Consider the following 14,639-nt stretch of genomic DNA (forward strand, 5'->3'; position numbering starts at 1 on the left):
TTGGGGGGAAAGGGGAATGGGAGATGCGGGAAGAGACTGGACAAAAAATCGTGCACCTATGGATGAGGACAGTGGGTGGGGAGTGAGGGCGGAGGGTGGGGCGGGAACTGGGAGGAGGGGAGTTAAGGGGGGGGGGGAAGAGGAACAAATGTAATCTGAACAATAAAGATTTAATTTAAAAAAAAAATGCCAGAGGAATAATGTTTTTTCAGACCCCTGAGCACACATAATATAGTTAACTATCCTGTAATCCAGCGTGTGTGGGGAACCTTTTTTCTGCCAAGGGCCACTTGGTATTTATAACATCATTTGGGGACAAATACAAAATTATCAAGTTAAAAATTAGCCTGCTATATTTGGTCAAACATTTAATTAACTCACCCCTAATGTCTTGGCAGGGCCAGACCAAATGATTTCACAGGCCTTATACGGTCCATGGGCCCGATGTTGCCCACCCCTGCTGTAATCCAAGCCCCAACTTGCTTTCTCCCACTTCCATGTAATCTTTATGTCCTTAATTCCAAAACTATAAAAGAAACTGAAAAATTGTCATTCTCAGGAGCATTTGAGATCATGATTCCCAGCAACTATCACTAATTTGGCTTAAATAAATTATTTTAAAAAATTATTTATTTATTTGAGATAGAGAGAGAGAATTTGTTGTTCCACTTATTCATGCATTCATTGATTGATTCCTGTATGTGCCCTGACATGGTATCGAACCCACAACCCTGGCAATATTGGGACAAGGCTCCAACCAACTGAGCTACCTGGTCAGGACTTAAATAAATTCTTATAAAAGTTCTCTACTAATTTGGATGTTCTTATGTCCACAAAATAATCCTATATAATAAAAGACTAATATGCAAGTCAACCAAATAGCGGAACGATTAGTGGAACCGGTCGCTATGATGCACACTAACCACCAGGGGGCAGACGCTCAATGCAGGACCTGCCCCCAGCCTGCAGGCCCCAGGCCAGCCAAGGTGGGTCCTAGCAGGGCCTCCCCCCCCCCCCCATCGCTCCACCAGTTGCCCCGCAGAGGGAGGCGACAGGTGGTGGCGGCGGGGGGCAGGGCGAGCGAGCGGGCGGCGCCAGGCTGGTCAAGGTGGGTGCTAGCGGGGGCTCCCAGATCGCCTCGCCAGTTGTCCCACAGATCAGCCCTGATTCCAGCCAGGCCTAGGGACCCTACCCATGCACGTATTTCGTGCACCAGGCCTCTAGTATGTATATAATGTATTGTAGAGATTATAACATACAGAGATGCAATATATTTGCCAATGACATCACAAAGGAGATGGGTAGGACCACAGCTATTCTGGGATGAAGGATGAAGAAATGACTCCACCTGGAAACTCAAACACAAGAGAACAAATGTAGAGAATATAACAAAAGCCATAAATATTTATTTGTCATTTCTTATCTCTGCTTCCTTAAAAGTCATAAAATTATGTAAAGTAATTATGATAATGTACCATTAGGATTGTAATGTTTATAATTGCACTATATGTAAATAAAGCAAAACAGAGAAAAGGAATGACAGCTATACAAGAATAATGTTTCTATATCTCAGTAGAAGAAAACACCTGGGTAAATATTCATGACCTCATATTTGGCAATGGATTTAGAGCTATAATAACAAAAGTTTGACTAACAAAAGAAAAACATAAATTTAACTTCTTCAAAATGAAAAAATTTTATGCTTCAAAGGACACTATCAAGAGAGAAAAAAAATAACAGAATTAGAGAAATATTTGTAAATCATATATCTGATCTGGGACTTGAATCTGGAATATATAAGAAACTCACACATCTCAATAATAAAAGACCAATAATCCAATTTAAAAATGGGCAAACAACCTGAATAGATAGTTCTCCAAAGATATACAAATGGCCAATAAGCACACGGATAGATGGTCAACATCTTTAGTCATCAGGGAAATACAAATCAAAACCACAATGAGCCCCAGCTGATTTGGTTCAGTGGATAGAGCGTGGGCCTGCAGACTGAAGAGTCCCCGGTTCGATTCCTGTCAAGGGCACATGCCTGGGTTTCGGGCTAGATCCCGTACAGTAGACAGCCAATGATTCTCTCTCATCATTGATGTTTCTATTTCTCTCTCCCTCTACCTTCCTCTCTGAAATCAATAAAAATATATTTAAAAAATGAGATAACACTTCACATCCACTAAGATGGCTTGACTAAAGTGAGTTAATTAAATGTTTGACCAACATCAACAAGGATGTGGAAAAATTTTAACCCTCATACACTTCTTATGGTAATGCAAAATGGTGTAGTCACTTTGAAAACGAGTCTGGCAGTTCCTTAAATAATTAAATATAGAGTTACCATATGACCCAGCAATTCTATCCCTAAGTATACACCCAAGAGAAATGAAAACTTATGTCCATAAAAAACTTGTACATGAATGCTTATTGTTGCATTATTCACGACAGCCAAAAGATGGAAACTCAAATGTCCATCAACCAAGCAATGCATAATATCTTATATATCCGCATCATGGAATATTACATGACAATGAAAAACTATATAGTACCTAATACATGCCCAACATGAATGATCCTTGAAAACATAATGCTAAGTGAAAGAAGTCAGTCTCAATTCCATGCAAGTGAAATGCCCAGAATGGACAAATCTATAGAGACCTAACATAGATTACTGGCTGCTTAGGGCAGGTTGGGGAGAGGAATGGGAGGTGATAGCCAAAATGGTAACAGTTTTATTTTTATTTATTAAAATTTTTTGATGTCAACACTATTGCAGATGTCCCCCAATAACCCACCTTTTCCCACCTCCACTCACCTCTGCTTCCTCCTCCCTTGGCCTTCACCACACTATTTTCCCTGTCCATGGGTTATGCATACATGTTCTTTAGCTAATTCCTTCACCTTCTTTATCCAGTTACCCCCACCCCCTTCCCTCTGGCACTTGCCAGTCTGTTCCATGTATCCATGCTTCTGGTTTTATTTTGTTCATCAGTTTATTTTGTTCATTATATTCCACATATTAATGAAATCATATGGTATTTGATGTAATGAAAAATGTAAGTTGACTATGGTGACGGTGGCACATATTATTGAATATAATAAAATCTATTATTGAATTGCACACTTTAAATGTATGATATTTGAATTAATCTCAATAAACTTGTTTAAAAAAAACAAATGTGGTACGTATATACAATGGAATACCATAAGAAAAGATGAAATACTGCCATTTGTGACAACATAGATAGTTCTTAAGAATATCATGCTAAGCTAAATAAGTCAGATAGAAAAAGCAAATACCTTATTATTCCACTCATATGGGATATAAAACTGAAAACAACAAATGAACAAACAAGACAACAAAAACTCATAGACCAGACAACAGTATGGTGGTTACCAGAGGAGAAGGGGGTTGGGGGAGAGGTAGTAAAGAGTAAAGAGGGTCAAATATATGGTGACAGAAGAACATTTGACTTTGGGTGGTAAACACATAATGCTATATATAGATGATGTATTATAGAATTTATAGACTTATACACTTGAAACCTATATAATATTATTAACCAATGCCACCCCAATAAATTTAATTTTAAAAAATGAAGTATATGGTCAAGAGTCAAGGACATTTTAAACTTAGATAAAAGGTGCTATAGATTCAGTTTCTACCATTTAAATATTCATGAAATGAACCCAAAATTCTATCATTCAAAATTCGTAAGTCCTTTTATTATCAACTAACATCACAGAGAGGCAACTGTATAATAAATCATTACAATTTAAATCTTATCACACAAAATCTTCCAATTTTAAGAAAAACTTTTATGTTTAAGGTGTTTCCCTCTATTAATAGTGCTCTATTAATTATTAGACCAGTATCATAACAATTCAACAAACACTGTGTGCCTAGTGTCTGCCAGAGTCTTAGCAACCCTTCTATAAATACCTGACCCACAGAAGACAATAAATGAATGAATGGCCTTAAAGGCTGTCAATTATTAGGACTTAAGTTTCCTCATCTGCAGAATTAGAAGGGTATGGTATTCTCTCCATAGCAGCACTGTTCAACAGAACTTTCGGCAATAATGGAAATGTTCCATATCCATGTAGTTATTCAGACTTTAGAATGTGGCAATTGAGAAATTAAGTCTTTAACTTAATTTAATTTAAACAGACACATGAAGCTAATTACTACCATATTATACACAGGCTCTAGTGTGAAAAACACATTTACAATGCATCCCAGTAATCATATATATGTGGGAATATGTATGTGTATAAACATATAAAAGTACATAAAGCAATATGTCCTTTAATATGTACACAGCAATACTTCCTTTCCTAATCTACTAAATTTCACCTTTAAAAAAGTGCTGATCCAACCCACTAACATTTTGTAACACGCCAATAAGGTTTCTTTCCAGCTCTAAAATATTATGCTACATACTAATGATTGTCCTAAAAGATTGCATTCAATATTTACTTTGTAATCTTAAATCACAAGTCACTAAGTAATTTGAATGTGCCTCATATTATATCAGGTTCTACTTTAAAAGCTTTATAGTAGTTCCTTCATCTCCCTATTAAATGCATTTTTTTAAAAAAAGATGGCAAGAGTTGCATGCCTCTGAGAAGTAGAAGGCAAAGGAAACATCTTTCCCTTGTTTTTCACATCACAGACATTGTAATCAAAGGCAATGGTAGAGTGTAGAGGACAGTGGAGTAAGTAAGTTGTGGGGATAGTGTTCATGAAAAGAGAACGATAACATTTTATTGCCATCACCTCCTCTGAAACACCTAATGAATTCTTTTCCCCTTCATCCTTCCAGGCGGACAAAGTCCTACAAATTTTATCTTAATTTTATTTGGCTTATTAGAGGACTACAGAACAAGAATGGTTCCCAGGAGATCATGTTACAAACTTTCAACAACAAAGTATTCCTAAAACCTTAATAAAACGATCTGGATTTGCTTCTCTAGCCTAATCTGCCACTTCCTATCTTGAACTCACTAGTCACTAGTGTAAACCATATACAGTTCTGCAAAAGGACCATGTTCTCTCTTACATTTGGGCCTTTGCACATGCTATATTCCCTCTTTAACTGGCTAACTTCTCCTAATGTTTCAGGTCTTTGCTTTTGTATCCATCACTGAAGGCAATTTTCTCCACCTCAAGATTAGACTTGATGCCCCTCATGTATATCTTCCAGTCCTTTGGACCTTTTCCATCATTGCACTATTGTATTATAATTGCCTGTTTACTTAATCTATTTCCGCTACTAGATTTTTAAACTTTAAGGACGGGGCCTATATTTTGTTCTGTTCATTAATTATTGAATGAATGAATTCATTCCACATGCCTAGCATCATTACCTATTGTCCCTGCTTGGGATGTTCTCCCAGTTCTATCACCAGTATGAGATCCATTTTATAATTTGGCCCTTCATTATCACTATTTCCTCTGGATGTCTACAGCAACTACAACTACTACATTGTTTTTTAGTGACTCTTGTAATGCATAGATCCAATCTCCTTAATGAAATTGACCAATCTTGAAGGCATTAAGATGTTTCTCTTGGTACCCCATTATGTAGCATAGTGCTCTATGTACATAGTAGATATTAAATATTTGTTGATGAAGAATCAAAATTTAAGAGGTTATTTCTCATACAAAGCTGATAATACTTTAGTAATACTGATGAACAAGTGGTGGCAATTAAATGTTTGGTCGATATGTAAGAAATAAAAAGGTACACTGAAGTAGAGCAAATGCAAATAAAAAATTTTAAAACCCTGTTCTTAACAGATAATAATGGACACAAATATTAAGAGGCACTATAACCATAACTACGTTCAGTAGTTAAAGATAAGTAGCCTTATGGCTTCCAAAGCGACCTGTGTACACAGAAGAGCACTATTTTCGGTTCAAAGGACAATCGTGCTTACATATAAATTTAGGACGGTCTATGTTTTGGAGAAAAAGATAACTACGGTTTTGGCTTATCAAGGAGCCCTGTCAGCAAGGGGGATAACTGGTGCCAACCCAATTTGCCGCTTGTTTATACCTAGTTTGCCATCTTCTTGAGTACTCTCCAAATGCTACTTCCGACTGAGTAAAATCAAAACCATTGGCAAATTGGTCCCAAATTCCATTACTAACTTTGGAAAGTAGTCAGTTTTCCTTGCATTTACCAAGGTAAGCAGTATGGGAATGGTGTCCACCTTATCTCTTAAACTAAGAGAACACTGTAAATCCTACGAGAGTTACTGGTGCTCCGGATGACCTCTGTCCAGAACCGCCGGTCCCATTCCCATTTGCTGTACCCCAAAGGTTTCCTTCACCCCTTTCTCAAATGACTAACCCTAATTTACTTCACTTACTGCTACTCCGAGATAGCCCTGACAACCTTTCTTCTTGGCTCCTTTTCTGATCCGAGGTTAAGAGGGCAACGTTTCCCCCCTTGCCCTTCAGAACCCTACTCTTCCATGTGAAAGGCATCTTACCTGGGGAATTCGAGCAGTTCCTGGGACGCCGAGCTGACGTGACCCCCGTTGCGGACCTGATCCGCGCACAGAGACTAGAGGCCGGATCAGAATCGCGAAGTGCAAACGCTTTTCGAAAGCAGCCGCCGCGGCAGCCCAGCGCCAGGAATGTATCGCGAGCAGCGCCATCTTGAGCGAGGAAAGAGGAAGCGAGAGCAGAGGATTGTGGGACACTGGAGGACTGAACTTAGAGGCCTTAGTCCTTTCTTCCCCTCCCCCCTCGTTTTCCCAGGGCCCAAGACCGGAAATAGCTTCTCTTAAGATTCAGGTACCTTAGTGCAACCGCTTTTTTTCTAGTAGGGCCGGCCTTTGCAAGTTTTTCTTACACAACCGGGAACGTCAGAGTAATACTGTCTTTTTCTCTTTTCCTAGATTTGCCAGATAAAATACAGGATGCGCAGTTAAATTTGAATTTCAGATAATGTATCATTTTTTTCAATTTTTAATTTTATTTTTTTTATTTATTTATTTTTTTTTTAAAGTATTACAAAGGGTATTACATATGTGTCCTTTTTTTTCTTCCCCGCCCTTGACAATCTTTTAACTTATCTTTATTGTTGAAAGCATTACAGATATCCCCTTCGTTTTTTGTTTTGTTTTTTTCCCATTGATCGCCTCCACAACGCACCCGCCCCTCCCAGCCTTCACCACAACATAGGCTATGCATATATGCATATAAATTCTCTGGTTAATCTCTCCCTACCCACCCACCCACCCCACTCCCGCCTTCTCTCTTAAATTCGTCCATCTGTTTCATGCTTCTATGTTTCTGGATCTATTTTGTTTCATTTTTAAATATAGATATATCTCAAATATTAAATTTGCTAAATCTAGCAAACTTATCTTGTCCATCATTTCACTTGCCTCTTATCACCTCCAACTCAGTACCACACTCCACTCTGCGTTTTCCCTTTGCATATTCTTATCTTCACTGTCCTGTGCACTAACACTTGGGGTAGATTAAACTACAAATATTCATTTCCCCAGGGAAGGGGCTTCATCCTAGTCACGGCCTCTTCGTATTTTAAGCACTTTTAGTTGGCTGATTGTGCCAACCTGGTGGTGGTTATCCTCTGGTCCAGGGGTCCTCAAACTTTTTAAACAGGGGGCCAGTTCATTGTCCCTCAGACCGTTGGAGGGCCTAACTATAGTTTAAAAAAAAACTATGAACAAATTCCTATGCACACTGCACATATCTTATTTTGAAGTAAAAAAACAAAAAGGGAACAAATACAATATTTGTATTTGCATGTGGCCCCCGGGCCATAGTTTGAGGACCCCTGCAGTCTGGTCTGTTGCTTTTGGGACGGTTTTACATACAGCTTTACTCCTCTAATTTGCCTCTCTAGCTCTTCCTTTTGTTTTCTGCAGAGTCCTTAATTATTTCAAAACAGCTAGATTAGATGAGAGATAGTAAAATGTAAATATATTCTTTGTTTGTTTGTTTGTTTTTGTTAATCCTCACCTGAGGATTTTTTTCTCCATTGATTTTTAGGGAGCCTGAAAGAGAGAGAGAAAGAAAGAGAGAAACATCAATGTGAGAGAATGCCTGAAACCAAGATATGTATGTGCCCTTGACCAGAATCAAACCCAGGACCCTTTGGTCTGAAGGCCAATGCTCTACCCACTGAGCCAAACCAGCTAGGGCAACAGGGTTATATTCTTTTGACACCACTGTCATCAAACAAAATGATGTTGAAATATGTTTAGTTATTTGGGAAACTGCATTTCCAAGTGTAATGTTACTTGAAACCGTGGAGACAATAACGCAATTGCAATTTTATATTCATTGCTGCTTTCTCAAACCTGTCAGACAGCACAGGCAAATAATTATGAACTCCTTATGTAGACACACCCTGGACCCGTGGTCGACAAACTGCGGCTCGAGAGCCACATGCGGCTCTTTGGCCCCTTGAGTGTGGCTCTCCCACAAAATACCACAAAATACCATGTGCGGGCACCCACGTCCAGTATGATTGAAACTTCGTGGCACAGAACTTGGTATTTTGTGGAAGAGCCACACTCAAGGGGCCAAAGAGCCACATGTGGCTCATGAGCCGCAGTTTGTCGAGCCGCAGATTGCCAAAAACTGCCCTGGACTAATGATAAGTCTGATGAAGACAAAGACTATGCCGGGCCCAAGAAGTTAGCTTTACTTCGTTTCAAGATTCATATTATATTTCAGGTTTCAAGATAAGATGATGTTTGAGCAGAGTTATTTAAATAAGATTAATTTTCCAGTGGAAGAGAATTCCATATAAATGAAATGGCATGCTAAAAAAAAAAAGGCATAAAACTTTTCCAGGTTCAGGAGTTTAGGGAGTGTATCGCAGAGTAATAGGAGATGAGCCTGGGTGAGCAAGTGAACTAATGGTGAAAAGGCCTCTAAGAAGTTAGTAATTGATTATATAGCCAGTGAAGGGTTTTAATCAGGAGAGTAACATGATCAAATTTGCATGTCCATTAAACCACTCTAGCTTAAGTGGGTAATTCAGACTAGAGTCAGGTCATTAAATTCAGTCATAAAATAAAGGCTTTACAATCCTGAGAAAGAAGAACAAAGTAAGGGATCTCAATACCAGATATCAAGCTGTATTACAAAGCCACTGTTCTCAAAACTGCCTGGTACTGGCACAAGAACAGACATATAGATCAATGGAATAGAATAGAGAACCCAAAAATTGACCCAAACCACTATGCTCAATTAATATTTGACAAAGGAGGCAAGAACATACAATGGAGTCAAGACAGTCTTTTCAATAAATGGTGCTGGGAAAATTGGACAGATACATGGAAAAAATGAAACTAGACCACCAACTTACAGCATACACAAAAATAAACTCAAAATGTATAAAGGACTTAAATGTAAGACGGGAAACCATAAAAATACTAGAGGAATCCATAGGCAGCAAAATCTCAGACATATGTCGAAACAATTTCTTCACCGATACAGCTTGTAGGGCACTGGAAACTGAAAAGAAAATAAACAAATGTGACTACATCAAAATAAAAAGCTTTTGTACAGCAAAAGAAACCATCAACAAAACAACAAGAAAGCCCACTGCATGGGAGAACATATTTGCCAATGTTATCTCTGATAAGGGTTTAATCTCCAACATTTAGAGCAGTGGTTCCCAAACTTATTTGGCCTACCGCCCCCTTTCCAGAAAAAATATTACTCAGCGCCCCCTGGAAATTAATTTTTTTTAATTTTAATAGCAATTAAACAGAAATATATATGTATTAATGTTTCTACCTTTTTCGTAAAATATAGTAAAGAAAGGTGTAAATTAGAAACATTGAAGTTTGAAATTATGAAACTATTTATTGAACTCAGAATAGAAAGGTAATACAAAAAAAGTTAAAACAACTGCACCTGTGGCCATCACTGCCCCCCTGGATCGCTGCAGCGCCCACCAGGGGGCGGTAGCTCCCACTTTGGGAATCACTGATTTAGAGGGAACTCATACAACTTAACAAAAGGAAAATAACCCAATCAAAAAATGGGCAACTCACCTAAATAGATACTTTTCAAAAGAAGACATAAGGAAGGCCAAGAGACATATGAAAACATGCTCAAAGTCACTAATCATCCGAGAGATGCAAATCAAAACAATGTAGTACCATCTCACACCTGTCACAATGGCTATCATCAACAAATCAACAAATGACAAGTGCTGGTGAGGATATGGAGATAAAGGAACCCTCGTGCACTGCTGGTGGGAATGCAGACTGGTGCAGCCACTGTGAAGAACAGTATGGAGTTTCCTCAAAAACTAAAAATGGAACTCCCATTTGACCCAGTGATCCCACTTCTAGGATTATATCCCAAGAAACTAGAAACACCAATCAGAAGGGATATGTGCACCCCTATGTTCATAGCAGTACAATTTACCATAGCTAAGATTTGGAAACAGCCTAAGTGCCCATCAGCAGATGAGTGGATTAAAAAACTGTGGTACAACTACACAATGGAATACTATGCTGCGGTAAAAAAGAAGGAATTCTTACCATTTGCAACAGCATGGATGGAACTGCAGAGCATTCTGCTAAGCGAAATAAGCCAGTCAGAGAAAGAAAAATATCACATGATCTGACTCATTTGTGGAATATAATGAACAACATAAACTGATGAACAAAAACAGATCCAGAGACAGAGAAGCATTGATCAGACCATCAAACCTCAGAGGGGGAGGGGTAAAAAATGGCAGAGGTATAGACAGACGTGTCCCGTGCCCTGTCCTGGAGCAGATAGGGTGAGCAGCTGAAGCAGGTAACATACAGCCCAAATAAGCAGAGGATATTCAGCTGAGAGATAGTTTGCAGCCGGGAAAGGCGGAGGACTCCCGGAGAAAGGTGATTGTTGGAGACTGCGGCTGGAATCTCTCCCAGAGCGCCGGCTCAGCCGTGGAATCCACACAATCTTGAGTGGCTGTTATTGGAAGCATATAGATCCAAAGACCTGGCATCCAGAGATTGGCTGCTAACCCAGAAACACCGGATCTGGGACAGCGCGACTACGTGGAGCCCTGCTTCTCCTCACAGAAAGGTCAGATTTCACCTGAAGGTGTGGTTTGCAATTCAGGTTGGGGAGAGGAAAGTGCGCGGGGAGGTCTGCGCACCACAAAGTCCACATCCTTTGGGACCAGCGTGATCCGCGAGTGTGGAAGGGCTCCCACAGGGCTGCAGGCAGAAGCGAATGCTAAAAATAAGCCCATAGCTGGACTGGATGCAAAAAGGCAACCTCGGATTTTGCCAGTGTGCCGGCTGCTTGGTGCCAGGGGAGAGAGGGCGCGCAGAAGAGACTGCACACAGAGCTGGAAGGTGAAGGGTTGCAAATTCGCGCAACTTCTCAGGCTGTTGTTTTTTTCTCTTCCCCTTAAATCTTTGCATTTGATTATTAAACCCAGTGCATGGGATTGCCCAGTTGGGGACACTCTCAGAGACTGCAAGGGAAAGTTGTTTTTGTGGAACCTGGGAAAGAGAGCAGGAAGTAATGATTAAAGAACCAGCTCTGGGCAGTAGACTTTCCCAAACCAGTTTTAAGTACAACAGAGAAAATAAACACTAACTACTGGATAGAGAGGACTTATAGCCTCGGAGGTCAATCCAGACACACTGCCACCCAGAGTCAGAGCCAGGAACTGACTCTTCTGTAAACACAAATAAAGGCAGTCTGGGAAACAAATACGGCCTGCTTTAAAATCAGGACTGTGGTTTACATCACGGAGGAACAGTGTATCGCAGGGAAATTCAACACTCTCCTGAATACCTGGTAGGACTAAGGCGTGCTCAACAGAAGAGTAGAAGAACTGAAGGACCTTCACTACTGCACATTTTTATTTTTTTTATTATTCTTTTTTCACCTTTTAATTAAGAAACCAATTTTTTTTTATTTTTTCATCACCTGATTTTACCCTTTTAATTACTACACTTTTATTTTTAACCAGTATTATTACTACTACCATTTTACCATTTTTTAAAGTGTCATTTTATTTTCTCTTTATTTTACTTTGGGATTAGTGTTCTACATTCTATTTTCATTGTTCCTTTAGCATCATTTTTCTCTACCTCAACGTTACCTTTATGCCAAAACTCTCTTCCTCACTTTTCCCCTTTGTTATCCTGTTTCTCTTACCCTATTCCTGCCTTAGATTTTCTATATTCCTTCTTTTTACCACCTGTCAAAATTTCACCCTACTTATATATCCAATTTCCAATCCCCTGCTTTAAATCCATATACACCTCTTCCTTATCTTTCTTCACTATCCAAATTTTTTTTCTCTCTCTGTTGTTTTGTTGTTGTTTGCTTGACTGTTGAGTATATTGGGTTTTTTCATGCTTGTTTGTGAGGTTGTTTTGCTTTTTCTTTTTATTTTTCTGTTGTTTTTTTCTTTCTTTTCTGGTTATTTTTGTGCTTCTGTTTTCCCTCACCTCGCTTGATATTAGTGGTTGTTTGTAGTTTGCATTCATCTCCAGGGATCTGTTGCTGGAATTTGTTGGGATTAGTGGCGGTTCTATCAGAGTTTTCTCCCCATATAAATAGTCTCTTCCCCTCTTCTATTTCATTATCTCTCTTTTCTCTCTTACTTTTTTTCCCTCCCTTTTCCCAGTTTCATTTTTGCACTCCTTTTTTTTCTTTTTCTCTTTTTCTCTTCTTTCTTCCTTATCCCCTAGTTCTCTTTGCTCGGGTAGTCACCTTTATTTGGGGTTATTAATATCATGAATACATTGTGTTCAGTGCCTTCTATGTTGTGCCTTGTTGTGTTGTATTTTGTGCCTTTAAATCAACGCAGCAGAGAGAGAACTACATAACCAAACACCTGAAAAAGAGAGATCATGGGGAGACCAAGAACCAGCCCACATATGAAAGAAAAACAGGCATCACCAGAAAAGGAAGTAAACGAAATGGAGGCAATGGAGGCAAGCAACCTGTCAGAGAAAGAATTCAGAGAAATCGTCATAAGGTGGATGAAAAGAATAGAAGACAAATTCAACAATATGTGAAAGAACCAAGAGGAAATGAAGAACCAAGAAGAAATGAAAAATGACATCACTGCTATAAATAACACAATAGAAAGCATCAACAGTAGACTAGAAGAAGCAGACGACCGCATCAGTGAGCTAGAAGAAAAGGTAGAAAAAAATATCCAAGCAGAGCACCTTCTAGAAAAAAAAAATTAAAAAGCAGGAGGAGAGCCTAAGAGAACTCTGGGACAACACGAAATGAAACAACATCCGCATAATAGGGGTGCCAGAAGGAGAGGAAACTGAGCAAGGAATAGAAAACCTATTTGAAAAAATAATGACAGAAAACTTCCCTGATATAGGGAAGAAAAAACTCACACAAATCCAAGAAGCTCACAGAGTCCCAAACAAAATGAACCCCAGAAGACCGACACCAAGGCACATAAGAATTAAATTGGCAAACACCAATGACAAAGCAAGAATCTTAAAAGCAGCCAGAGAGAGACAGAAAGTCACCTACAAAGGAGCCCCCATCAGACTTGCGACTGATTTCTCAACAGAAACACATCAGGCAAGAAGGGAATGGAATGAAATATATAAAGTCATGCAAAGGAAGGGTCTGAATCCAAGAATACTGTACCCAGCAAGGCTATAATCAAAATTGAGGGTGAAATCAGGTGCTTCACAGACTAAAAAGGACTTCGGGAGTTTATTACCACCAAACCAGCAATGCAAGAAATGCTAAAGGTTCTGCTGTAGAAAGAAAAAATAGGAAACAAGGAACACAGGGGTAAAGAATAAAAATGGCGACTAACAAGTATCTATCAATAATAATTTTAAATGTAAATGGATTAAATGCCCCAATCAAAAGACATAGGGTAACTGAGTGGATAAGAAAACATGACCCATATATCTGCTGTGTACAGGAAACCCAACTCAGAAAAAAAGACGCACACAGACTGATGGTGAAGGGATGGAAAAACGTTTTTCAGGCGAATGGAAATGAAAAAAAAGCCGGGGTAGCAATCCTTATATCTGACAAATTAGATCTCAAATTGAAGGACATAAAAAGAGATAAAGAATGCCATTTCATAATACTAAAGGGAGCAATCCAACAAGAAGAAATAACTCTGGTAAACATATATGCACCCAATATAGGAGCACCCAAATACGTAAGAAATCTTCTGGATAAGATCAAGAGAGAGATTGACAGCAATACAATCATAGTAGGGGACTTTAACACCCCATTATCACCATTGGACAAATCCTCTAAACAAAAAATCAGCAAAGAAACATCAATCCTAAATGACTCACTAGATCAGATGGAATTAATTGACCTCTTCAGAACATTTCACCCCAAAGTCACAGAATATACAATCTTCTCAAGTGCACATGGGTCATTTTCAAAGATATACCATATATTGGGTCACAGACAAAGTCTCTTAAAATTCAAGAAAATTGAAATCATATCAAGCATCTTCTCAGATCACAATGGCATAAAACTGGAAATCAACTACAATAAAAACAATCCCAAAAAATCAAACACATGGAGACTCAATAGCATGTTATTAAACAATGACTGGGTTACCAGAGAGATCAAAGAAGAAATAAAAAACATCATG

General features: G+C 38.9%; 1 protein-coding gene across 1 annotated transcript in view; it reads right to left on the bottom strand.

Annotated features, from left to right (window-relative positions):
• Positions 1–6,729, bottom strand: part of ABCB7 (ATP binding cassette subfamily B member 7) — a 173,803-nt gene extending 167,074 nt beyond the window's left edge. The window contains exon 1 of the mRNA XM_023764720.1: positions 6,511–6,729. Coding sequence (XP_023620488.1) covers positions 6,511–6,678 — 168 coding nt within the window. The 5' untranslated portion in view covers positions 6,679–6,729. The remainder of the gene's footprint in view (positions 1–6,510) is intronic.
• Positions 6,730–14,639: the final 7,910 nt, after the last annotated feature.

Source organism: Myotis lucifugus, unplaced genomic scaffold, assembly GCF_000147115.1.
Source record: "Myotis lucifugus unplaced genomic scaffold, Myoluc2.0 scaffold_4, whole genome shotgun sequence".
Classification (NCBI taxonomy): domain Eukaryota; kingdom Metazoa; phylum Chordata; class Mammalia; order Chiroptera; family Vespertilionidae; genus Myotis; species Myotis lucifugus.